Genomic DNA, 25993 nt, shown 5'->3' with positions numbered 1-25993 from the left:
GATTTCCTTAGTAACCACACAGGGCAGCTAATCAGTTTCCTCCCCACCCACCTGCACCAAAGCTTTGGAAACCAGTAGATAATTTTGATCATATTTGACAGAAACAGATTTCAAAAGTTACTAGATTCCAACAGGCAGTCTGGAGACTATATGGCCTGGCCATGCCAAGTCATGTCCATTTTGTTGGTCCCTCAGGAACAGAGATACTGAATTTGGCTTGCCCAAGAAGTTCGTAGCAATGACAAACCTATTAACTGCTGATACAGCACGCAACTTAAGAAGAGAGAGGAGATGGATGGAGGGAAGACTGAAGATGCTGTGGTATGAGCAAGGGTAGGAAATGTCAGAAGAAAGGATGAAGCTCAGGGAACTGTGGTATGGCCAGATAAGTCAATGCCATGGGAAATCAGTCTTCATAGGTCTGCTGTTCACAAAATAAATTAACAAATGCACTTCCTAAGTATGTGTTATCTGCCTGCTTTAAACATCCAGCCAGAACACTAAGGGAAGTACTTACTTCATTTTACTGGATTGCTGAAATAAACTGAGAAACCAAATGCTTGCTGGAAGTGGAGCACCATGCTGCCACCGAGCAACAGTGCTTACAGTTCCATAGGATTTCCACATGAGGACATGGCTTCACGTTAGTCCAAGCACGGCAGCATGAAGGATCCCTTGCCCAAACAAACACTAGCCAAGATGTTAGCAGTCCTCTATTAAACTCTTCTCAGCCTCCCTAACAAGCTTAAAGCTGATACTCTTTAAAGTCAAACTTACCTCCCAAGCAAGCCTCTTTGTGAGAACAGAACTATTTGCAGCCTCTACCATGTTCTTCCAACACAGCCTGAACAACCCCATTTCTAATCCCTTTGTATTCAACGTGGAGATACCCTCCCCACAAAATTGTTTCTCCAGCTCAAACATCAGCTATTCTCACCTTCTCTGTCCGCTCCTTTCCAAGATAACTCTACTATCCCACCAGGTAAGACTTCTGCCATCCTGCAAATGCTGACAAAAAGTATTTGTCACAAGTTAACTTTACCATAAAGCAAAACAGAGGACCCATGACCATGAGAAGGGTTTTGCACACACTCCCCCCATGCAATTCATGCTGGAAAAGCATATATAGTTCTGTATATGGAATGCTCTTTCTAGACTCAAGAGAGTTCACTAATACATCTCCTCCCTGGCCCAGAAAATGAAGTCCATCCCACAAAATTTATAAAAAGAGTTTTATGCAAAACTTAGCTCTTTTCGGGAAAGTACCAGGCAGTAAATACTGCATATGAAATTTCCAGCTAAAGATCAGAATGAAGGTAACCTCTGGTGTGATAAAACTAATCTATCATAAGACGTCCACAGCAGAAAGTATTCTACTAGCTCCTGAAGAAGTTATGATTACATGCTTTCAGCATGAATGGAAAAAGCTTTAACTGGAGTAAGAGATCAGGAGGCCAAATTGGCTTTATAAAGCACATGTTTGCATTCCAATATTGTGTACATCAATAGCTGAAAATTTTCACTAGTGAACACAGTCTTAAATCAAAGCCAAGCGGTCAAAGTACACTCACTGATCTTTAGAAGATGTGGGTGAGGCAGAGGCACACCTTGCATTACGTGACCCAGCACTTCACAGCCACTGCATAAGCTATTGCTGTATGACACTTCAAGAACAAGTCTGTCAGTCTTGTAACATTCTCTTTAGGAAATACCCAAAGTGGCATGATTTTTGAATGTGTGATTTGCACTAGTGCTGTTTTTATACAGAAGCTAGTGATTTATAATCTCTGGAAAAAAATAGAGGCTTTTAGTTCATACTCTTCGGCTTACTGCAATCATCTCCCAATCCACACTCAATACACATTTGGTTTGAGAAATACCCCACTGTAGCAATTTCAAGAAGTTTTAGTTTAACACTAAGAACAATGTTCCCCCTCGAAATGGGGCGAAAACATGTACATTGCTAAGACTGAAATAAACAGTGTTTAATAAACCCTCAAATACTGACTGACATTCAGCAGACACTTTCTAGACCACCTTAGTAACTTCCCATAGTTCACCCTACTACCCTGCACTGAACCTTCCTCTTTCCTGAGCTCTCCAGTAAGTTTAACCAGGTCAAAACTGCACAGCTTCCTCCCCGTAACAGTCTGTAAAAACCTAGCGTGTAACTAGAAAAACCTTGTCACTGCAGATTGTCAAGTTTGCTATGATTTAAAGCATCATTTGGAAAATATGACCTTAAACATACATTCTTATTTCAGGACAAATACATCAAAGTATATTTTATTGACATTCTCCAAACAGCCCGCTAGAGAGAAATGGCAATATTTAAAAACAAAACAAAACACAAAACTGTAAAGCTTCTCGCTTGCATTCAGTGTAAAAACCTGGAGGTAAAAACAGAAGCCTGGAGTAAAAATATTAAGTACATTTCCAATCCCACAGTGCAGAAAACCAATAACAATGCCATTTACTCTACATTAGAAGTGTTCCCATGTTCAACTCCACATATATGTTTCTCTTCTATATAAAACTTCTGATAACTTATGTACAAATAAGATGTCCAATATCTGTTCTTTAATATAAATATGTAATCTTCATGACTGAAACATTACAACAGTTTGATCATAAGTATAGAAAAAATCCATTTAATATTTTTTCTAATGGCAGTGTTTAAAAAAACCAAAAAACCTTGAACCCAAATGACCTTAGAATGATAAGCATTTCTTCACCATAAAAATGAATTGCTCATTCAACATGCAAAATATTGCATACATGAGTCGCTTGAACTAAAATAATAAAGTCTGTCGGACATGTGCGAGACAGCCCATTCTAGCAAGTGCTAGCTGTAAGATCATATGCATCACATAAAGCATAAGTACTAGTGTATTTTGAAATAAAATGCTACAAACTCAAGTATTGTCCTCACACTACCAAGACTTAAGGCAATCAAGAGTTGGGAATCTTCAGTTTGGCATAGTTGCATTAAGGTCTCCCCCTATCCCCATTAATACATTTATTTTTAACGTGCTAGAATTTATTTTTAGAGGGCTGCTGATAGATTTTTGCTATACATATTAATACAACTCAGTGTGAAATAATTAACCAGCAAGCCAGTTTAATATCCCCAATCACACTGAGCTGATCCAATTTAAGCAAGTTTCTCCATCAGCTAAGTTTTCCAGCATGGATTTCTAAATTGGTATGAGAATAGAGAAAATATTCAACGTCTACCCTCCCACTGTAACTGATTTTATGACTTACATCCATTCTTGGGGTATTCTAGAATTTAAGTGTTCAAAATAGATTTGACAGTCAAATAATATTCAGCTTTACAAAGGACAATTATTTGCAGTAAAAATACTTTATATATAAACATACACACAGTAGATCAAAGTCAACAGGCATTTCTTTATGGCTTTTTTCACTGAGGTACTGTTGTAACATCCAGCAACAGGATGCAAGTGTTCATATGCTACGAACGCCACATTCGTAAGCTGTGCCACCAACTCATGACAAACGGCAACAGATTGCAAATCCAGCTTCACTGCAGGATTACAGAAAAAGTCTCCCCTTCTGTTGGGAGGGTCTCAGTGCAAGCTACAGAAAGCCTCAAAGGCAACTGGCATAAATGGGGAAAGTTAAAATCAAAGTCTCACTCTATTTAAAGGAGAAAAAATACTCATGGCAAATTAGAACCTCATAGTCAAGCCATTTCTTACAATTTACAGCAAACATTTGGGACTTAATATTCCAAGGCAGCAAGGCCGTATAGCACAGCAGCCACACATTAAGACTTGAAATGTGTAGTTAAGCTCTTGCATCTGATTCTTAAGCTAAGTGCATGCACTGGCTTAGACCAGCCAAGCTGCTATTATAATACCACGCAAGGTGAAGTGCTGCAAGCCAAAGACAAACACTGTCAGAAAAGATGAGGTTGACAAGCACATGACTTCAGCCGATGCCACAGTAGAAAGAAAACCCCTGGTGACTACAAGTTTACTCCTCAGCTGTAAAAAGCTTATCTGTGAATGCACATTTAGTTGCACCTTTCCCTGTTTATTTTACATGAAGGGGAAATGCAGATGTATTAAGTTCCTAGTTACAGTACTTCCAATCCTAGTACTCCTAGCATAAGGAGAAGAGGTTTTATATTAAGGTAGTGATTGTTGCTGTATGTTTTTAGTATTCTACCTTTACATCAGAAAATAATGGGGTGTTGTTGTTTGTTTCTTTTTTAAATGAAGTGGCCATATGGCTACTCCAGCCTAGACTTCTGTTTTATTACACCTATGCTAAAAATGTGTTTCTGCAATAAATACTGTTAGAGTGAAATGGAACTTCAAAATATGCTCAGTTAATCATGGCAACTAGTTACTTCCAACCAAGGCTTTTAATCCCACAAACCCATTGAACAGACTGCAGATGCTTGAGTTCCTTATATGAGGATACAGCACATATAAAACTCAGAGCTTAGCCACATACAATTCATACTTCAATTTATATACACTTTATAATATATCACCACTCAGATCAACAAATTCGTCATCCCTGTTGACCAAGTCATCTTCATCTTCCAAGTCTTTCCAGGTGCTAGTGGGTAAAGCTGGTTTGATGGACTGTCTCTGAAGTAAAGCAAATGGGAACAAAGACGACAAACGGGCAGAATTTCTCAGCACTGGAACAGAACGTAAATCTCCAGAAATAGCTTGACTATGTTCTTCATCCATTTTCACCTGCAAGCTTTGCACTTCCTCCATCAAGTCCAAAATGTTGGCAGCTGTAGCTATTGTACCACCACCATGAAGCTGGGCTTCAGGAATCCATCGTAAATACCGCTGTGCCCAGACTTTGATTTCAGGGCCATCAATGCAAGGTAACAGAAGACCATGATAGTCAACAGGTTTACTATGCCAGCTATCATAAAATTCCCTGAAGCTATTAGGGGGTTCGTCTGAAGAATTTATGAACTTGCCAATTCTTTTACCCAGAATGTTTTTAATTAAATGATCTGTTTCCTCCCTGAAAAATCCTCTCTTCGTGGAAGATTTTGTTTGCGTCAATGGCAAAGAAAGTTGCCGCTGATGCTTTAAGAGGAAAGAAAAGAAAAATACACTGAGATAAATACTGATGGGACTTTAGAAAACACCTTAAGAGGAAGAAAAACATAACTTGTATTCAGAAAATACTTATAAGCAACAAAGTCACTTAAACACAGCCACTGCTTTGCTATGTAGTCTAAAACTGTTACTCTTCAATGGCTAATACACAAAATACTTGCACACAGCATACTTAGTATTCCCAGATACCTTCCCTGCACTGTAACTGTAGCAACGAAGTAACACTGAACTTTTCTTTGCAAATTCATATTTGTAACTTCATTAACACTGAAGCATTTTTCTTTGAAAAAGGAGAATTCTTTGCATACACTGAAGTATTACAGACTCCCGTGTTTGATTTGTGTGGCTAGCTTAAATTAAAGAGCACTTAATTTAGAAGTTTTTATCCAGTGGTTCTTCATTGCATCCCACCATGTAAGAGTTCTCTGATTAATGCTGTAGATCATACTGGCAGTGTCTCACTTGAGAATGCTTTGTACAGAACAGGATTTAACTAACAGGTATATTACAATTGAAAGACAGTACTCCAAACAAACTTTTCTTACTGAATTTGTGCTACTTTCCAGTAATGAGATGGTCCACCCATAATCCTTCATCCCCTGAACAGTTTCTGTTACTGGTGGTCCCCCTCCCCCTCCAAGTGCAGGCCCACAGTCCAATTACACTCAGTCAAAATTAGGGAGGCAACTATAAACCTGCTACGTATTTCAGTTAGGTACTCAATGGAACAACAAAATAAACTCACTTCAAACATAACATCCAGGTGAGTTGGACTGACAAGTCCCATAAGTTATCACTACACTTGCACAAAAGTATGAAGAAAACACCCCTAAGTTCACAGCTATGCAGAGTAACTGTAAAACAGTGATTTATAACTGAGGTGGGTGCAATTGTATTCTTAAGATCCAGGTGAGTCTGAGGTGTACATTTATTTTGCCAATTGAAAAAAACTTTGCACCAATACTTCCACTGCAAGTACACTTGAAATATGAGTTGTGCAAAATACTTTTATAATTTAAAAAAATAGTTAAGCAGCACACATCTTACTTTGAATCGTGCAGTTTTCCGGTGACTTTTATCTGGTTTTGGCTTGTCTGCATAAAGAGGGTTGTTCAGGAAAGCCTGGGCCTTGGGGTCAAACTGCACAGACCAGTCCCACACAGTAAGAAATCTGAAAGGACTGCTTTGTGTATTGAGGCTTTCACCAGTCTGCCAAAACAAACAGGTCACAATTAATACTGCTAGAAAGGAATTCTGACCAAGTCAAGGTGAAATTAACCAGCTGGCTTTTCACAGAAGAGGCCAGGGTTGCAACACCACTCATGATTTCTATGTATTCAATAGCTGAACATTATTAGATGCAAGTGAGTACAGACACAAAGGCTATCTATATATTATCCTCTGTAACTTCAGGTAGTATTTCATTTCAACAGTGCAATTAGCACCAAGAATGCTTTTTACAGTTGGAAATAACATTAAATAATCTAAGGAAAAAATAAAGTTTTGAAAATTGGGCAGGAGATACACCTGAATTCTTCAAATACAGGGGGCACATTACGATTGTGGAATAAACCTCTCCAAACTTCAAAATTTAACTGCACTTATGCAGTGCTACCAGTTTAAGTTTTATGATCAATGATTTATTTATATGCAAGACAGTGATCTTCGCTTTGGTTTTTTTTAGTCTCTGTGCAGCCTTGCAGAGGATACTCCCATTGCTTCCAGGTTCTTAGGCCAGAGAAAAGCAGGAACCAAATGTAAGTCAACATTCAGGAAATGTTGATTTTGGAATACAACAGAATATACTACACAAGAATTTTGTAGGTAACTTATTCTGCAGGACAGCAGGATATTCCTCATCTGTTAAGGAGCTCCATTCTTAATGAAGAGCAATGAACATGAACCTAGAGCCATGCATTAAAAATAATATATTCCCAAGTTATTTTCCTTTTGTCATCATAAACTCCTAAGTCCTGAATTTGACTCCTTTCACCCCAAACTGCATTTCTTCACCCTTCAGGGCACCACCCTTCAAATAAGTATGAAAAACATGCTGCTAGGGAATTTTTTTTTTTTTTTGAGTGTTCCTTGCTTGTGGATGCAGTGTGTTGGACAACAGGTTTGACCAACAAAATAACAAACCCTTACCATATTAGTGTCTTTTTGATGTTGTGAATTGAAGAAGAAAGTGCTAAAAATTGGCACATAGAGGCTGTCTGACAGGACAGTTAAGTAAGTTTCTGTGAACTCAAATGCTGGAGGATACTGTTGTACCAACTGCCAAACACAATTAAGCAGGAGCAGAAAAACAGGAGCCTAAGAAAAGGAAATACTGCATCAGTTTCAGAAAAAAAAAAGTTTCACCACGCAGACTATTCATTTTATAGTAGTTAGTGTCTCCAAATAAAAATAGTACGAAAAGCAATCTGGTTAACTACAGAACTGGTGCATATAACATTCACTAAACTCTGAAGAAGTATCATCTGAGCTACCCTTGGCCAATTGTTGACAGAAAGAATGAACACTTTCTAACCTGAATTTGCACACATTAGCTTGCTATGAAATTCACTGCTATGCAGCTTTTAACATTGGCAAAGCAAAACCAGTTCATAGCAATTCTTGATCAGAACTGGACAGTTTACACTTATGATTTCTATTTTTTATAGCAATCTGATCTATTCGTATAAACAAAAAAGGAGAGGTGAGACTGCAACACCTAACAAGACAGTATAAAATTAAGCTCTAGATGTGACAAGAATAGGCAATTCACCTGAGTTATTTCTATGGACACTACTACCATTTAACACAGCTTAAAAGGACATGAGATACATGTCTTTCAAAAGACTCAAGATTGAATGGGAAATTTTACATTTGTTCTCTTTACTTAAAAAGACATTGCTGAACTCTAAACAGAAAAAACAGTGACACTGTACAAAACATCAACCCATAAAACAAAACAAAGTTAAAGATCCTCAGAGTAACTGGAACTTCTGGACTGACATCTAAAGTCCTCCTTATGCTGAGTAAACTTTTAAATAGTAAGTAAGGAAAGTAATAAAAATATCATACCTCCTCTTTGTCACTTCTGTGTAAGTGGTTACAACGATCCAAAAAGCCATGTCCTCCAATCACCCATTCCTTCTGAATAAGGCTCTGAAACCCTGACTTTGTTCTGCTGTATGAATCCATCATCACTTGAACCAGACTAGAGATTACACAGCACAGATCAGTAGCACTCTCTTCTATGGAAGAGAAGAGAAACCACATTGCCTACTAAGCCATACCTAAAACTTCGGGTAAGAAGGCAAAGTATTGTTAGCTTCACATAAACAAAATTGTATTTCAAGATCAGAGAAGCACACAATTTCTTGCAAGTGTTACACCATCAGAGAGAAGTTAATCCATGTTTCCAATACTTCCCTTTGTAAAAATGTAAGGTTTCTTGTACACTTATACTAGGATAATACTTTGACAATAAAACCTGCAAAAACCAAGCTTTTACTACTGTAACTTTGATGCCTACGCCCCTCAGTCTCACACAATGCACATACTGTCCCTCCTGCCCTATGCTACCAGGTCAGCTATCTACCCTTACTCTTCCTACCCTGCATGCAGCTTTTCAGAAGGTGTCAAATTGCCTCCTCATGCAACATGCATTCTTCACCCTTCAGGTGCCTTCTAGAAACATCTCTTCCCCATGATAGGTTTCTCAAATGGCAGTGTGTGGAAAAAAAACCCCAACTAAATCCAAAAATAGCTTAATTGTTAACACTGAGCTGGTTTTCCATGTGATTATTCAATCTAGGAAAACAAACTGCTCAAGATGTGTACAATAAGCATATTCTTTTATGTATTTTTAATAAAGAGACTACATAGTATTCAGTGTGTATCTAGAACATAAAAATGTCCTTTTAGAAAGTTTTCATGCTCTATGTTCTTTGTGTAGGCATGTCCCCCCATCCCCTTAAAGTACAAGGAAACAGGAGTGCATAAACAAGAGGTAGCATGACTCTCCTGCCAACTTATCTGCAGCTTTCTCATCCACAACATATTTCTCTTAGAAAAATATGGAAAGCATAGTTCCAGGCTAACTACAGGAAGCATTTCCAAGGGTGTGAGATTTAGGTGTCTGGTACACTGAGTACTTTATGAATTTTACCAACCTCTACGATAATTATAAACTTAATGCTTATGACACATCCAAAGAAATTAAAACAAAATTTAAAAAAATACATAGGATAATCTCATTAAATTCTTACCTATAAGGAGAACATTCGTATGCTGTCTTTCCAGACACTCAACAACTTCTATTGCTTTCTTCAAGACCCGCCTGTTGTGGTACAGGAAAAGATTAGTGAACATTTTCATAGCATTTTTACAATTCAGTTTCTTACATTAGTTTCCCCTAAAACAGGTTAGAATGTTATACTACTGAAACTTGACTAGTCCTTTAAAACAACAAAAACCATGCTCAACTTGATTAAGTGAAGGACTGTTTAGCCTCAAGAGCAAACTTTCAAGAGGTATCTTTACTTGGCCATTGGTCATGCATTTCCAGTTATCTTTGTACATCTGTAATACAATACTTTATTCTGGATCAATAGCATCCATCACACACACACACTAAAGTATTACAACTGCTAAGAGCCAAATCTTTATCCTGGAAAGAGTCAACATCACCACACTTATGTTTTCATCTACTACATACTACATTTCTCCCAAAATGTGGTTTTAAGAGGCAGAGGGAAGGATCAGCAATCAGATCTTGTAAACATGCAGACAAAATTTATTCAGAGATTGTCATTACAGAAGGAAGACTGAGTGGAATTAAAGATCACAAAACCAGATGTAATGCTGTTGGTTTCTAGACTTAACTCTTCATAAAGTTGGTTATTTTCAGCAAAAGTTTGCACACAATTAGGATTCTCATAACTGTTTAGGTCACTAATAGAAGCTGACAGTTTATTTCGTAAGTGTGGAGTTGTCAGATTGTTCTAGCATCTAGAACAGCTGAGAAGGCATTCCTGCTAACACCAAGAGCCAAGACCAGGCTGATCCAGGAAGCAACTGGATCCAAGTGTGGAAATGACCAGTCTCAAAACAACGTAAGTATAAAAACTTGGGCTGGCATTTACTTTAAACTACTTGTGATCTTGGTTATGTCAATGCATTTCTCAACATATGATCTCCACTAGAACCTCTCATTCAACATACATTTAAATTCTGGATTAAGGAATGAGTAACTATCAATATTTATTGATTGTTATTAAGACTAGAAAGAACTAAAGCTGACTGCAGAACACTGCAGAAGCACTTCATGGTAACAAGCTGATCACAGAATAAACTGGCAGACAATAGAGCTAGCACAAAGTAACACTGAAAACAAATAAAACCCCTCAACATTCCACTATCACAAGCCTTAAGTTAGCCAACACCATTCCAACACTTACTCACTGTGGACTGCTGAGAGAAGAAAAAAGAACTTGAGGAACAATCAGGAGAGGAAGGGGACAAAACTGAGAACAACTGTCATTTTATAAATCTTTGGTGGGCTAACATCTTGAATACTGCAGTTCATCCCGTCCTAAAGGATATTACAGAAGTAGAGAGTACAGAGAAGAACGGCAAGGCTAGTCAGAGACAAGGAATAGGTTTCATGCAAGAAACAAATAGGATTCTTCAGTTTGGAAAGAAGGTGACTAAGTGCAGGAGGGAAATTACTGGATCAATAGTTTTAATAGGTTTGCTGGAAGAGTTGTAATTGGAATGATCTGCTGCTTCTCACATCCTTTAATGTGGGAGGTTTAACACAAGCCCGCGCTGTAAAAATACCATCTCAAGTTGTAAAAATAAGATATATAAATGGGACCATAAGTCTGTCTTAATTTTCTTTCCTACCGGAGATGAAGAATGTCGTCATATTTCAAGAAACTAGATAGAAAACCCACTACAAATGCATCTAAACAATTTGAAACCCAGAGAGTTACAGATATAGCAAACCTGATTATCTCTAGCCAGTTTGTGCTCTCCAGTAATGAAAACCATTTCACATCAGTTGCCCAGAAGTCTGTACTGTTATCTGCAAAAAAACCAAAACCAAAAATTAGTTTGTTCACATATATGTAGTGCTAATTAACAGCCATCCATTGTATCACTCTTCAGTTACGAACTGTTATAAAACAACCAATACTAAGGAGTCAGTAAATCCTACTCACTGTTAAAGTCAATACCATATAGCTAAATGAGGAAGTAAAGTAGTCCTACAAACACCAGTAAAGTTTTACAGCACCACAGGCTTTTAGAAAAAGCATGCTGTAGGTTCATAGCAACCAGGTAAATAAATCTGTTAACAAAATGGGAAAGGAAAAGAAAATAAGTTTAATCAGAGGTGATGTTTCTTCCAAGTTCCAGTTGCCTTCACTCTAAAGCATGATTTATATAAAGCTTAACATAAGGAGGCTAGATTTTGAAAGTCATTACCGTTACAGCCAGAAACACAAATGGGTTTTAGAAGGAGATTACACAAATTTATGTAACATAAGACTACCTGAAAAAGGTTTTAAACAGTTTTCACTGCAATTGAAGAGGCATTAAAATACATCAAAAAGGGAATAGCTAAGATAAACCAGGAGGCCACGTACAATACCACAAAGTCATTAAAGTCTTATGAATGTCACTAGGACTTTTGTAGCTTTTTAAATGCAACCTAAATCTCTATTGCTTTTATTCCTATCAAAGCCAGTGTTCAGAAACTGGAAAGCTCTCACACGCTGATACAGTCAGTTAAAACCAGAATAGATTACTTTTCCTGCATAAAACAAACCTTGAAGCCCAAGGTCTACGACAGTTCTACTACTGCAAAACAATTGAGGTATACCAAACTTCCCTCCTTACCTACCCTTCCCCCCACAGCTTCAGTTCTGCATGTTCTGTATAACTGCTGTTCACCTCTGTCCTGGGTTCAGCTGGGATAGAGTTAATTTTTACAGGAACCTGGGAGGTGGGGGGGCATAGCCGGGGCAGCTGACCTGAACTAGCCAAGGAGCTATTCCATACCATGTGACATCATGCTCAGTATATATATGGGGAGTGGGCCAGGGGGAGGGCTCTCCTTCTCTCGACTTTCGGTGGGGGAAGTGGCGGAGCGTCGGGTCCCGGGTGGTGAGCAGTTGCACTGTGCATCACTCTTTTCTGTATACCCTTTCATTAGTACCGTCGTTGTTGTTGTAACTTTTTTGCGTTGTCCCAGTAAACTGCCCTTATCCCAACCCTCGAGGTTCCAGTTTTTTTTTCTTTTCTCTCCTCCGTCTCCCCCCTATCCCACCGGAGGGGGCGGGAGGAGTGAGCGAGCGGCTGCGTGGCCCTTTGTTACCGGCTGGGCTGAAACCACGACAGTCCTTTTTTGGCGCCCAACGTGGGGCACGAAGGGTTGAGATAACGACAGATCTGGCCAGAGCGTGTTGAAACAAATTTGTCATACGCATTCCTTATATTAGATAAATAGATGTTAGTCACAATGTTGATTAATTTGTTTACATGGTGGCGTTTTGTAGGTCCTTATATGCTCTATGTATTGCCTGTAGTTACGTTTCTCACCTCTGGGAGAGTGATTGGGATTATCATTTTGCTGTACTGGGCAATGTCGACTTGTGAAATGATTACATCACTGGTCATGAGGTTAAGCTGGTATCTGTATGAGGCAGTGATATCATTTCCATACTTTGGGCACCTTCTATCGGATTTTATTGGTAATTACAGCCAATCCATGGGGGAGTTAGGGGGGGATACTTCCCCCCGTCCGTTCGCCTCCCTTTTCTCCTTCCGACTAATTACAACAGCTTTTGAGAACTTTGAATATCCTTGGGATGCACAAGCCACTGTGCTGTTAGTGCTATGCCTCCTGAATATGTTTCAGGTCTTGTTTAGGGCTACAAAAAGGCTCTTTAAGAGTACCACCCAGAGATCTGCCCCAAAGCTGGATATTCATGGGTGGCACGGCATGTGGGAGGATATGGGCAGGTATCTAGAGAACTTCTCACCCCCAGTGGTTTGGAAGTTCACTCCTGAACAACTACAGAACCCTCATGAAGTGGTAGAATATTTGAAAGAAAAATGCTGTGGCTATTCCAAAGACGTACAACTCGCTGCACTGTGCTGGGCCCTGGCCAGTATCTACCAAACACTGCTTGATATTATGTAGCACCCTCAGGGAGAAAAGGGGGAAAAGATGGAAAACAGGGCAGCAGGCACCGTGGCTACCCCTACCCCGGCAACAGGCACTGTGGCTACCCCAACCCCGGCAACAGGCAGCGCGGCTACCCCAACCGCAGTGACGGATACTGCAGCTAAACCAGAGAACCAACCTGTGCCAGTATCAGTCGCCCCTGTACAGAAAAAGAAACACACAAAGAAATCAGTTCGCTCAGTGAGAGATGAAGATGAACCAGGGTCATCACGAGAACAGGAGGAAGAGGCAGAACCTGAAATAATCACCCGATCTCTATCCCTGAGTGAGTTGCGTGACATGCGAAAAGATTTTAGCCGCCACCCAGGTGAGCACATTGTTACCTGGCTGCTCCGATGCTGGGATAATGGGGCTAGTAGTGTGGAATTAGAGGGTAAGGAAGCCAAGCAGTTGGGATCTCTGTCTAGGGAAGGGGGCATCGACAAGGCGATTGGGAGAAAAACACAAGTCCTCAGCCTCTGGAGGCGACTTCTGTTAGGTGTAAAGGAAAGATACCCCTTCAAGGATGAAGTTACATGTCACCAAGGCAAGTGGACCACCATGGAGAGAGGTATCCAGTACCTGAGGGAATTAGCCGTGCTGGAGGTGATTTATAATGATCCAGAAAATGCGCAGTCACCCACAGATCCAGATGAAGTCCAATGCACACAACCCATGTGGCGGAAGTTTCTACGAAGTGCACCACCAACCTATGCCAACTCATTGGCAGTAATGTCCTGGAAAGAAGGCCATGGACAAACGGTGGATGAATTGGCTGTCCAACTCCGGCAATACGAAGGAAGTCTCTCTTCCTCCCTACGGGCCTGTGTCTCGGCTGTAGAGGAATTGTCCCGGGAGTTCCAGCAATTCAAAGTGGATATGTCCTCCTCCCCACCTGTACAGGCCCGCATCGCAGCTATTGGGAGTAAGCATTCCTCTGCCCAAGAGAGAGGAGAGAGAAAGTACACACGACGGGCTAACCTGTGGTTTTACCTGCGTGACCATGGAGAGGACATGAGGAAGTGGGATGGAAAACCTACCTCAGTCCTGGATGCACGGGTACGGGAGTTGCGAGAAAAAGCAACCAGGAAAGAGGATTCTTCTTGGAAAACTGCTGCTCCAGTTTCCTGTGAGGAGTCCCCCAGATGCAGTAGATGGGCTGATCACATTTCTGATCCTCTTGAAGGGACTTCTGATTCACGGGTGCGAAAAGTGAGTAACGAATATTCTAACCAGGATTAGAGGGGCCCTGCCTCCAGCCAGGTGGAGGAGAGGGACAACCGAGTCTACTGGACAGTGTGGATTCGATGGCCTGGCACATCAGACCCACAGGAATATAAGGCTCTAGTAGACACTGGTGCACAATGCACCCTAATGCCATCAAGTTATAAAGGGGCAGAACCCATCTGTATCTCTGGTGTGACAGGGGGATCCCAAGAGCTAACCGTATTAGAAGCTGAAATGAGTCTAACCGGGAATGAGTGGCATAAACACCCCATTGCAACTGGCCCAGAGGCCCCGTGCATCCTTGGTATAGATTATCTCAGGAGGGGATATTTCAAGGACCCAAAAGGGTACCGTTGGGCTTTTGGTATAGCTGCATTGGAGACGGAGGAGATTGAACAGCTGTCTACCCTGCCTGGTCTCTCTCAAGACCCTTCGGTTGTGGGGTTGCTGAAGGTTGAAGAACAACAGGTGCCAATTGCTACCACGACGGTGCACCGGCGGCAATATCGCACCAACCGAGATTCCCTGATCCCCATCCATAAGCTGATTTGCCAATTGGAGAGTCAAGGAGTGATCAGCAAGACTCACTCACCCTTTAATAGTCCCATATGGCCCGTGCGGAAATCTAATGGGGAATGGAGACTAACAGTAGACTATCGTGGGCTGAATGAAGTCACGCCACCGCTGAGCGCTGCTGTGCCAGATATGTTAGAGCTTCAATATGAACTGGAATCAAAGGCAGCTAAGTGGTATGCCACAATTGACATTGCTAATGCATTTTTTTCCATCCCTTTGGCAGCGGAGTGCAGGCCACAGTTTGCCTTTACTTGGAGGGGTGTCCAGTACACCTGGAATCGACTGCCCCAGGGGTGGAAACACAGCCCCACTATTTGCCATGGACTGATCCAGGCTGCACTGGAAAAAGGTGAAGCTCCAGAGCACCTGCAATACATTGATGACATCATCGTATGGGGCAACACGGCAGAAGAAGTTTTTGAGAAAGGGAAGAAAATAATCCAAATCCTTTTGATGGCTGGTTTTGCCATAAAAGAAAGTAAGGTCAAGGGACCTGCACAGGAGATCCAGTTCTTAGGAGTAAAATGGCAAGACGGGCGTCGTCAGATCCCTATGGATGTGATCAACAAAATAGCAGCTATGTCCCCACCAACTAATAAAAAGGAAACACAAGCTTTCTTAGGTGTTGTGGGCTTTTGGAGAATGCATATTCCAAATTACAGTCAAATTGTAAGTCCTCTCTACCAAGTTACCCAGAAGAAGAATGATTTTAAATGGGGGCCTGAGCAACGACAAGCTTTTGAACAAATTAAGCGGGAGATTGTTCATGCAGTAGCTCTTGGGCCAGTCCGGGCAGGACAAGATGTTATAAATGTGCTCTACACTGCAGCTGGGGAGAATGGCCCTACCTGGAGCCTCTGGCAGAAAAGCACCTGGGGAGACCCGAGGTCGACCCCTGGGGTTTTGGAGTCGGGGATACAGAGGATCCGAGGCTCGCTATACTCCAACTGAAAAAGAGATATTGGCAGCATATGAAGGAGTTCGAGCCGCCTCAGAAGTGGTTGGTACTGAAACACAGCTCCTCTTAGCACCCCTACTGCCAGTGCTGGGCTGGATGTTCAAAGGGAAGGTCTCCTCTACACATCATGCAACTGATGCCACGTGGAGTAAGTGGGCCGCACTGATCACACAACGGGCTCGCATAGGAAACCCCAGTCGCCCAGGAATTGTGGAAGTGATCATGGACTGGCCAGAAGGCAAAAATTTTGGAATGTCGCCAGAGGAGGAGGTGACACGGGCTGAAGAGGCCCCGCTGTATAATAAACTGCCAGAAAATGAGAGGCAATATGCTCTGTTCACTGATGGGTCCTGTCGCATTATGGGAAAACATCGGAGGTGGAAGGCTGCTGTATGGAGTCCTACACGACTAGTCGCAGAAACTGCTGAAGGAGAAGGTGAATCGAGTCAGTTTGCAGAGGTGAAAGCCATCCAGCTAGCGTTAGACATTGCTGAAAGAGAAAAGTGGCCAGTGCTCTATCTCTATACTGACTCATGGATGGTGGCAAATGCCCGATGGGGGTGGCTACAGCAATGGAAGAAGAGCAATTGGCAGCGCAGAGGTAAACTCATCTGGGCTGCCACACTGTGGCAAGATATTGCTGTTCGGATAGAGAAGCTAGTGGTAAAAGTACGCCACGTAGATGCTCATGTACCCAAGAGTCGGGCCACTGAAGAACATCAAAACAACCAGCAGGCAGATCAAGCCGCCAAGATTGAAGTGTCTCAGGTGGACCTGGACTGGCAACGTAGGGGTGAGCTATTTATGGCTCAGTGGGCCCATGATACCTCGGGCCATCAGGGAAGAGATGCAACATACAGATGGGCTCGTGATCGAGGGGTGGACTTAACCATGGACACTATCGCACAGGTTATCCATGAATGTGAAACACGTGCTGCAATTAAGCAAGCCAAGCGACTGAAACCCCTGTCGTATGGAGGGCGATGGCTGAAATATAAACAGTGGGAGGCCTGGCAGATTGACTATATCACACTCCCACGAACCCGCCAAGGCAAGTGCCATGTGCTTACAATGGTGGAAGCAACCACTGGATGGCTGGAAACATATCCTGTGTCCCACGCCACTGCCCAGAACACTATCCTGGGCCTTGAAGAGAAAGTCTTATGGCAACACGGTACCCCAGAAAGAATCGAGTCAGACAACGGGACTCACTTCCGAAACAACCTCATAGACACCTGGGCCAAAGAACATGGCATTGAGTGGGTATATCACATCCCTTATCATGCACCAGCCTCTGGAAAAATCGAACGATACAATGGACTGCTGAAAACTACATTGAGAGCAATGGGGGGTGGAACTTTCAAACATTGGGATACACATTTAACAAAAGCCACCTGGTTAGTTAATACTAGAGGATCCACCAATCGGGCGGGCCCCACCCAACCAAGACTTCCACATACTGTAGAAGGGGATAAAGTTCCTGTAGTGCACATGAGGAGTATGTTAGGAAAGACAGTCTGGGTTAGTCCTCCCTCACGCAGAGACAAACCCATCCAAGGGGTGGTTTTTGCTCAGGGACCTGGGTACACCTGGTGGGTGATGCAGAAGGATGGGGAAGTTCGATGTGTACCTCAGGGAGATTTGATTTTGGGAGAGAATAGCCAGTGAACTAGGCTGTATGATATTTAACTGCTAAATAACCTGCCAATGTATGTCATTGTATCTATAGTGTCTATATGCCATATCAAGGGTATTACTGTAAGAATTACCCAAATGACTGAAGAATGGACTTTGAAACTGAGCCAAGAACAACAGTGATAGAACTTGAACTGGCGCCCAGCAATTCCCTCAAGATCAACATCTTCGACCTGCAGACCAAGGGTGTGGGTTGCATCAAATGTACCAGCCAGAAGTTCCAGAGACAGCATACAACAGCCCAACACCTCACACCATCTCTCTTATCCTGAAGAAGTGTTACAACAGATGGAGCCTCAAAGTCATGGACTAAATAAAATTGATGGACACATTGGAGGGATAACCCATTGACTAAGGGAATACTATTTGTATGTGTGTGTGTGTGTGGGGGGGGGGGTGTCCATATACATATATATCTATATATAAGACAAGGAAAGTGGTAGCGGTTGATTGGAAAATGTAGGATCTGGGCATGATGTAAATGGTATAGAATAAGGGGTGGATAATGTCCTGGGTTCAGCTGGGATAGAGCTAATTTTTACAGGAACCTGGGAGGTGGGGGGGCATAGCCGGGGCAGCTGACCTGAACTAGCCAAGGAGCTATTCCATACCATGTGACATCATGCTCAGTATATACATGGGGAGTGGGCCGGGGGGAGGTCTCTCCTTCTCTCGACTTTCGGTGGGGGAAGTGGCGGAGCGTCGGGTCCCGGGTGGTGAGCAGTTACACTGTGCATCACTCTTTTCTGTATACCCTTTCATTAGTACCGTCGTTGTTGTTGTAACTTTTTTGCGTTGTCCCAGTAAACTGCCCTTATCCCAACCCTCGAGGTTCCAGTTTTTTTTCTTTTCTCTCCTCCATCTCCCCCCTATCCCACCGGAGGGGGCGGGAGGAGTGAGCGAGCGGCTGCATGGTCCTTTGTTACCGGCTGGGCTGAAACCACGACAACCTCCCAAAGTCTCTCCATATGCTTCCAATGCTTAATTCCAATACATACTCACTTCTGTCTTGTTTTCTGCAGCTTGCATCTATGATCCTCAAGTGCACAGGCATATATCTATTTTGTTCCTGTAGCTGTTCTGACTCCATGCCTGCTTGTGCCCCTCATTCTGTTCACTACACATTTAAAAAAAAATAAAAATCTTTCTTTCCCTGATTCATTTCACCCTGGCCATAGAAACTAGTTCTCCATAAAAGCATTAGAATGCATCTTGAAAGCTTCCTAGTCAGTTCTGTTCACATTAGATGTAGTTTTCTCCAATCTTTTCTGATTAACATATTCAAATTCACTTCCAACCTGTAAGTAGGATACCCTTTAAAGTACATACATTACAGTACGACACCCTTTACTCCCCAGTTCATCCTCTTTCCATCCATGTTTTAGAATATTTCCTTGCACCCAAATCTCATGTTCCATTTAGCCTGCCATCACTATTTGAAAAACCTGTCCATCCTGAATCAAGGCAAAATTATAGTACCAATTTTGAGTCCTTCAAAAACACCCAAAACCCATGATACCAAGGAAAAGGGATTTACGTCTTTTTTCCTGTAGAAATAACAGGCTTTCATCTATAACAGTAACACTTATATTCCATACTGAAGTTTTCTTTAGTTCTCTTACATTATGGACAGTACAGAAGAGTTTTACCGCAAAACGTTGAGTAGCCACATTAAGTGTGGCTGGCTGTTTGGTTTTTTTTCAATCCTGCTCTAGCACAATTAGACTCAACCACTTGTGTGCAAGCCTCTACAAACCATTGCTTGGTCTGGCAGTTCTCCCCAGCCAAAGTCATCTCCAAGTCAAAACAGGAACTTCTTTTGAAAGGCACAACAAAACACTTGCAGCTTGTGTTACCTCTTAATCAAGGTATTTTGTTTAATAACATCACAATAGAGAGCAAGCTTTCCCTTCCTTCCTATCTTCTAGGACAATGAAGAAATACTCTGCTAGGATTTGAGAACTTAAATGTTCAAAGTCTCATTTAAGGTATGTGGGCAAATAGCATACACTGAGACTTGTGAGCACTCTAGCAAAATCAGCATCTGCCTTTGCAACAGTTCAAATAAGAGGAACAATTTAAGAGGATCCAAGCTGTCCCCTCCCATCAAATTCCTCTTTCAAGCGCCTACCTACTACTGTGGTTTCTGCTTTGCTTAATGAGGCTTTTTATAAGTGGAACTTCAGTTTGGCCATGTGTTGAAGAAATTTAAGTCACACTGGAAGTTCATAGAACCATAGAATGGTTTGGGTTGGAAGGGACCTTGAAGATCATCTAGTTGCAACCCCCCTGCCATAGGCAGGGACACTTTCTGCTAGCCCAGGTTGCTCAAAGCCCCATCCAGCCTGGCCTTGAACACTTTGAGGAAGGGAGCATCCACAGCTTCTCTGGGCAACCTGTTCCAGTGCCTCACCACCCTCACAGGGAAGAATTTCTTCCTTATACCTAATCTAAATCTACCCTCTTTCAGTTTAAAGCCATTAATCCCTTGTCCTGTCACTACCAACACTGTTTTCAGCACAAATCCAAAACATAGCTCCATACTAGCTACTATGAAGAAAATTAACTCTATCCCAGCCAAAACCAGCACAATGTCCTTGTAAAAAGTCCCTCTCCACCTTTCTTGTAGGCCCCCTTTAGGTACTGGAAGGCTGCAGTAAGGTCTCCCCAGAGCCTTCTCTTCTCCAGGCTGAACAATCCCAACTGTCTCAGCCTGTCCTCATAGGGGAGGTGCTCCAGCTCCCCGATCATCTTCATGGCCCTCCTCTGGACTTGCTCCAACAGGTCCATGTCCTCCTTATGTTGGGGACCCCAGAGCTGAACGCAGTACTGCAGGTGGGGTCTCACAAGAGCAGAGCAGAGGGGCAGAATCACCTCCCTCAACCTGCTGGTCACGCTTCTTTTGATGCGGTCAGGATACTATTGGCTTTCTGGGCTGCAAATGCACATTGCTGGGTCATGTTGAGCTTCTCATCAACCAACACCCCCAAGTTACCTAAATCAAATTAACTAGGCACATATAGAACAAAAATAATGGTTAATGCATTCAGACTTTGAAAAAATAGTAGTACAGTAGTCAATTTCTGTAAGATCCTAACACTTCTGCAAAAAGTTACCTGAATGGTTTTCTCAGACTGCTAGTCTGTAGTGCTATATTGAGTGAGCTATAGTCTACTAACAACACTTATTCAAAAAAGCTATAAGACAAAACCACTCACTGGAATGCAGTTTTAACATATTCCTTTTTGCTTCAAGTAATATAAGACAATGATACAGTTACACCATTGAAATATGCACTATTTCCTGGGAGATGTTAAATGACTTAAATTCAAGCTTTGGCCTTTTTCCAAGAGGAGGGCAAGTTACCAGAAACTACATTAAAATATAGGTAATTATTTTTAGCTCCTAAGATTCACCGTGGATTTAACAGTGTATTCCAGACAAAATCCTCAATGTGAAACTCTGGCAAATACCTCATGTATCTTGGACTTCTCTTCAGAGTGTCACTGAAATCTTTAGTACATATTTACCAGAAACCATTCACACTGATCTGCGATCAATATCAACTTACCAGCTACCATGTATAAAACCAATAGGACTGGGATACCATCTGTGGGCTACACTGCCAATAGACATTTCCTTAATGATGATCTGTTCAGTTATGTCCAATATCAATAGCCACAGGTGAACTGCCCCAGTGTGCAGCATGCCACCAGACAGAGGTTATTGCAACATTTACCCTCATTATCTTGTAGAAGACCCACTGTCCAAAATGGCCCAATGGCACATTACACAGTTGCAAGGTTCTGTGGAGCTTTTCTCATGCCAAGAGGCAAGGTCAAAGTACTGTTTCATAACAACAAAATAGAGTCCCAGAAAAAAAAGTCTGAAAGCATAGATTATACTTTCACATGGATCCCATTTTTACTCCTTTCAAGTGGACTTACTATTTACAGTAGTCATGTTTAGCCCTACAGCCAGAGTGACAGAATTTTAAGCAAGCTCACACTTCATATGTTTTGAGATGTGACTAGTTTGTAACAAAAGCTAGGGCAAAAATTAATTAGCCTTTAGACTCAACTCTTGACATAGCACAAAGGCTAAAAGGTTAACACTTAACATTCAGTTTCAATGGACCACAGAAGATTGAAAAATCCTCTCCCATAAATTTCAATCCAGACAGTGTATTCCAACAAACATTTAAACTCCATAGTCTCTCTCTTTAAAAGTAATTTTCAGACACTGTGACTGCTTAGCAAGAAGTGGTAAGTCTAAGAACTACAAACCTCCATTAACATGCCAGTCATAACCACAGTCTTCAGTTACATATTTAAAAATCTGCTTTTAACCACCATCAAAAGCAAGACACCAATGAAGACAAGGACTGCATTCATGAGACTTAAAACAGCATTGTTATGCTTTGCATCTCAGTCACTTTAGAGACAAAAGACTACTTTAAAGTTTGACTTACCTATCAAAAACAGCTGTTTAAATTTTGTATACGCAGTCTGGATATCTTGCAGAGATGGAAGGCTGCTTGACAAGTCATCTGTCTTCAGAAGTTCATAGGGAGGTTTGCTAATTGTCTTATAGATTCTAAATCAAATCATCAAGAGATTAAAGCCTTCTACTTCACAAGTCAAATAATGCACCAACTATTATAACTGAAGACAAAGTTAATAGGTATGGTTTTAGAAACAGCTATATTACCGAAAGATATACGCCCTGGAAAGCTAATGGCCTCCATGCATTAAGTACTGGCTGGAAGCTTGCCTACAAGCTTGACAAGTTTTGCTGCTCTTAACTGTTACACCAATAAAATGATATTCCTGCATGTTTGTGCAGTTATGAATATTACAAGCATTACTGCATTTTTACCACTGCTTCTTTAGTATTGTCTTCACTAGACACAACAGAATTACTTTACTAGTAGGTTATTTAGAGGTGAATCCAGAAAGAAGAGATGGATAGAAACACCCAAACCTCCCAGCAGACACTTAAAATTGTTCTTGACTTTTACCAACCAAATTACGTTCTGATACCTAGCTGCCAGGTCTGCTAATGAAACACATGAGTAAAAGCAAGAAAAAAAAATTTGGACTCACATGAGACAGTATACCTGCCTTGTACTTCCCTACATATCTGCTATTTTTTCTCTAGGAGGACAGGAAAAAATACCAGGCCAGATGAGCCTTTGGTTTGGACCCACAACATCCCCTCTCATTCAGGCTCCACAGCTCAGATAAACATCAGCTTAGGAAATACCTCTATTGTCATGCTGGCTTTTTATTGTCAAGATTTGGGAAAAGTTGCTCTAGCTCATACTTCAGAAGTGAAGCCTTGCAGGCACTTGCCCAGACAGGACAGAGTACTTTGTTTCCCGTACGTTGTAGCATAGAAGCCTGCTTTAAGTGAGAACTACAGGTGTCCACATCAGAAATGCAGGTTACTAGACCTACTGGAAGATGCATCAGATAAGAGAATTGAGGGAAAGCAATCATTTGTCAATTATGATTCCTCTTCCAAATTGAAGTAAACAATGTGTGGGACAATCTGGCTTTGAACAGCTTTTTCAATAAAAAAAGGCTGTTAATTGTAAATATCTGCTGTGTGCTTGAGTTCAGACTACTATTACAATGGCATGTTAACACACCCTTATGGACAATTTGTAGATATATTTTTAAATATTAGTGGTTAACCACCAGTACTCCATAGCAAAGAAAGCCACCCATACTGCCCCAAGTTCAGATGGTCCCAGACAAGAGATCAAAATATCAGTTGATACCTTGTTACAGCTTACTGCTAGTTTTACTTACTTTCACATTATGAAATAGCATTAAAAAGTTTTAAGTCATGTAAACTTTCCCATTTCAGGGGAGAAACTTTAGAGAATCTGCAGGAAGGGTCAAAAGCCTTTCCCATGCGAGTATTACTAATTTCATAAACAAAAGAGGTTTTAATAGCCTAATCAAGTTATTTTCTGTTAGTTCTGTGTGATTAACAGGTTCTCCATCTATGAGGAGAAAGGAGCTAGTGGCGAAGCATTACGAACTATACATACTAGCCTGATCTAATAGCTTGCTGCTAAATGAGTTCTCTCCAGGACACCCAACAGGTTAAAAAAAGCCAGAAAAAAAGAGCAACAAGTCATTGCTGTAACTCTCAGCCAGGCAGCTGTGCTCTTGCCCTTATGTTAACTGTGGCATTTTTTCAGACTGCTGAGCTAATTCAGCTCACTACCTCAGCTGAAACAAAGTGCTGTCTGCCATTGCATCTGAAAGTAGCAGTAGTGAACTGCTACATTGTCTCAGTCATTTTAGGTCACTTTTACCTAAAGTTATTTAAGAACACAAATCTAGTTCCCAGAAGATTGCAGAGTTCAGGGAGATTTAAAACTGAGCTTGCAAATCCATGTTTAGAGATGGAATCTAAATTTCTCTTACTTGCAAACACAATTGAGCCCATCAGCTAATGATACTTTAACTGTACTTAAGACCTACAGGCTTTGGTGCTGCTTTACCTAATAACACACCACAGTTTGTACAGAGATTCATCTGATATATATATGTATTTCCGCAAATAAGCCTTCAGTGATGTTACAGTCCTGCACAATTGACCAATGCTGTTAGGCCAAGGGCTTAAACCCATTCCACCACAGAAAACTACTTTTAGATCTACAACTCGTTTCCTGATGCGTGCAAGCTTAAAGATACAGCATATATGGAAAAAGAGAAGCAAGGTCCATACCAAGCAAAGTGTTGTGGACAGAATAGCTATTACTGACCCATCCAAGAAGGCTTTTTGCATTTGTGAACTGCTGTCATCCTGTTCTTTGGGAAATGCAGACATTTTGAGAAGAGCAGCACCGTTATGGCAAGACCAACACCAAATCTGCAGAAAGACATTTACCAGGTGATAAAAATTGGTAAACTGTCCCGTACAAAGTATTTGCTTAAGTGACTGAGTGATTACAAGAAATTTCTCCATGCTGTGCTTCATTGAATTTTTGGTGTATTCAATAAACCCATCTGTAGAAGCAAACTTCTACATCCACACCAAAACTACATGCCTCAGTACACTGTTATCACTTGCAAGTTTTAAGTTAAGCTTTCTACAGGCACAGGGAAACATAAAATGTCAGATTGTATCAGAAAATTACTTTCTCAACTGCCCTTATAGGTAAAAAAAATTGATCAAAATGCCTATGGCCACATTAGGTTGGAAGATAGGCCACAGCAAGATAGCTCTTGTAACTCATATATTAGCCATCACTTTCTCCACACAGATACAGTAGTGTTTTTCTTACAGTTCAGCCTTGAGGCAAGCTATGCATAAAGGGTTATCTGGGCATATGAAATAAGATATTAACTCCACAATTAAATCAGATTGCATAGTTACAGGTATTCCTTTTAGCAAATCAGTCCTCAAAGCTTCTTACTTCCCTTTACACATAATTTCTTGACTCACACCTACTGCTAGAAGCACTCAAGCTGATCTTTAAACTTGCTTGGAAACTGCTAGTCAGAATCATTTTCATCAGGAATATTACACAAGTCAAATCAGGAAGTTAAAGTTCTGCTACCAATTTATACTAGCCAAGAGGTACACCTCAGAAGGATGCAGAAACCTCATAATCAACAAGAGTGGAAAAAATGGCTAAACTGTCCTTTCACTGCCGTCTCAAACTGATTTAATATGGTCAAGCTATTTTGAAACCAGCATTCCCAAAAGAATCTGGAAATAATTAGAAGAGTTCTACAAGGCCTCTGAACAGTGGACAAGGGAAGAGGTGCTGATGTCATCTGTCTGGACTTCTCTAAGGCCTTTGACACAGTCCCCCACAACATCCTTCTCTCCAAATTGGAGAGATAAAGGATTTGATGGATGTACTATTTGGTGGATGAGGAATTGGTTGGATGGTCGCATCCAGAGAGTAATGGTCCACATCTCAATGTCCAGATAGAGATCAGTGACGAGTGGTGTCCCTCAGGGGTCCGTACTGGGACCAGTTCTGTTTAATATCTTCATCAATGACATAGACAGTTGGATCGAGTCCACGCTCAGCAAGTCTGCAGACGACACCAGGCTGAGCAGTGCGGTTGACATGCCTGCGGGACAGGATGCCATCCAGAGGGACCTGGACAAGCTCAAGAAGTGGGCCCATGTGAACCTCATGAGGTTCAACGAGGC

General features: G+C 41.4%; 1 protein-coding gene across 1 annotated transcript in view; it reads right to left on the bottom strand.

Moving 5' to 3' along the window:
* Nucleotides 1-2270: 2270 nt before the first annotated feature.
* Nucleotides 2271-25993, bottom strand: part of MTMR12 (myotubularin related protein 12) — a 43234-nt gene continuing 19511 nt past the window's right edge. Inside the window, exons 9-16 of the mRNA XM_030003353.2 lie at nt 24588-24694; nt 22275-22399; nt 11124-11202; nt 9383-9453; nt 8193-8365; nt 7272-7439; nt 6171-6332; nt 2271-5090 (exon numbers count right to left, since the gene is read on the bottom strand). Coding sequence (XP_029859213.1) covers nt 4515-5090; nt 6171-6332; nt 7272-7439; nt 8193-8365; nt 9383-9453; nt 11124-11202; nt 22275-22399; nt 24588-24694 — 1461 coding nt within the window. The 3' untranslated portion in view covers nt 2271-4514. The remainder of the gene's footprint in view (nt 5091-6170; nt 6333-7271; nt 7440-8192; nt 8366-9382; nt 9454-11123; nt 11203-22274; nt 22400-24587; nt 24695-25993) is intronic.

The sequence above is a fragment of the Aquila chrysaetos genome, chromosome Z, assembly GCF_900496995.4.
Source record: "Aquila chrysaetos chrysaetos chromosome Z, bAquChr1.4, whole genome shotgun sequence".
NCBI lineage: Eukaryota > Metazoa > Chordata > Aves > Accipitriformes > Accipitridae > Aquila > Aquila chrysaetos.
This window is presented reverse-complemented; position numbering and strand designations above follow the sequence as displayed.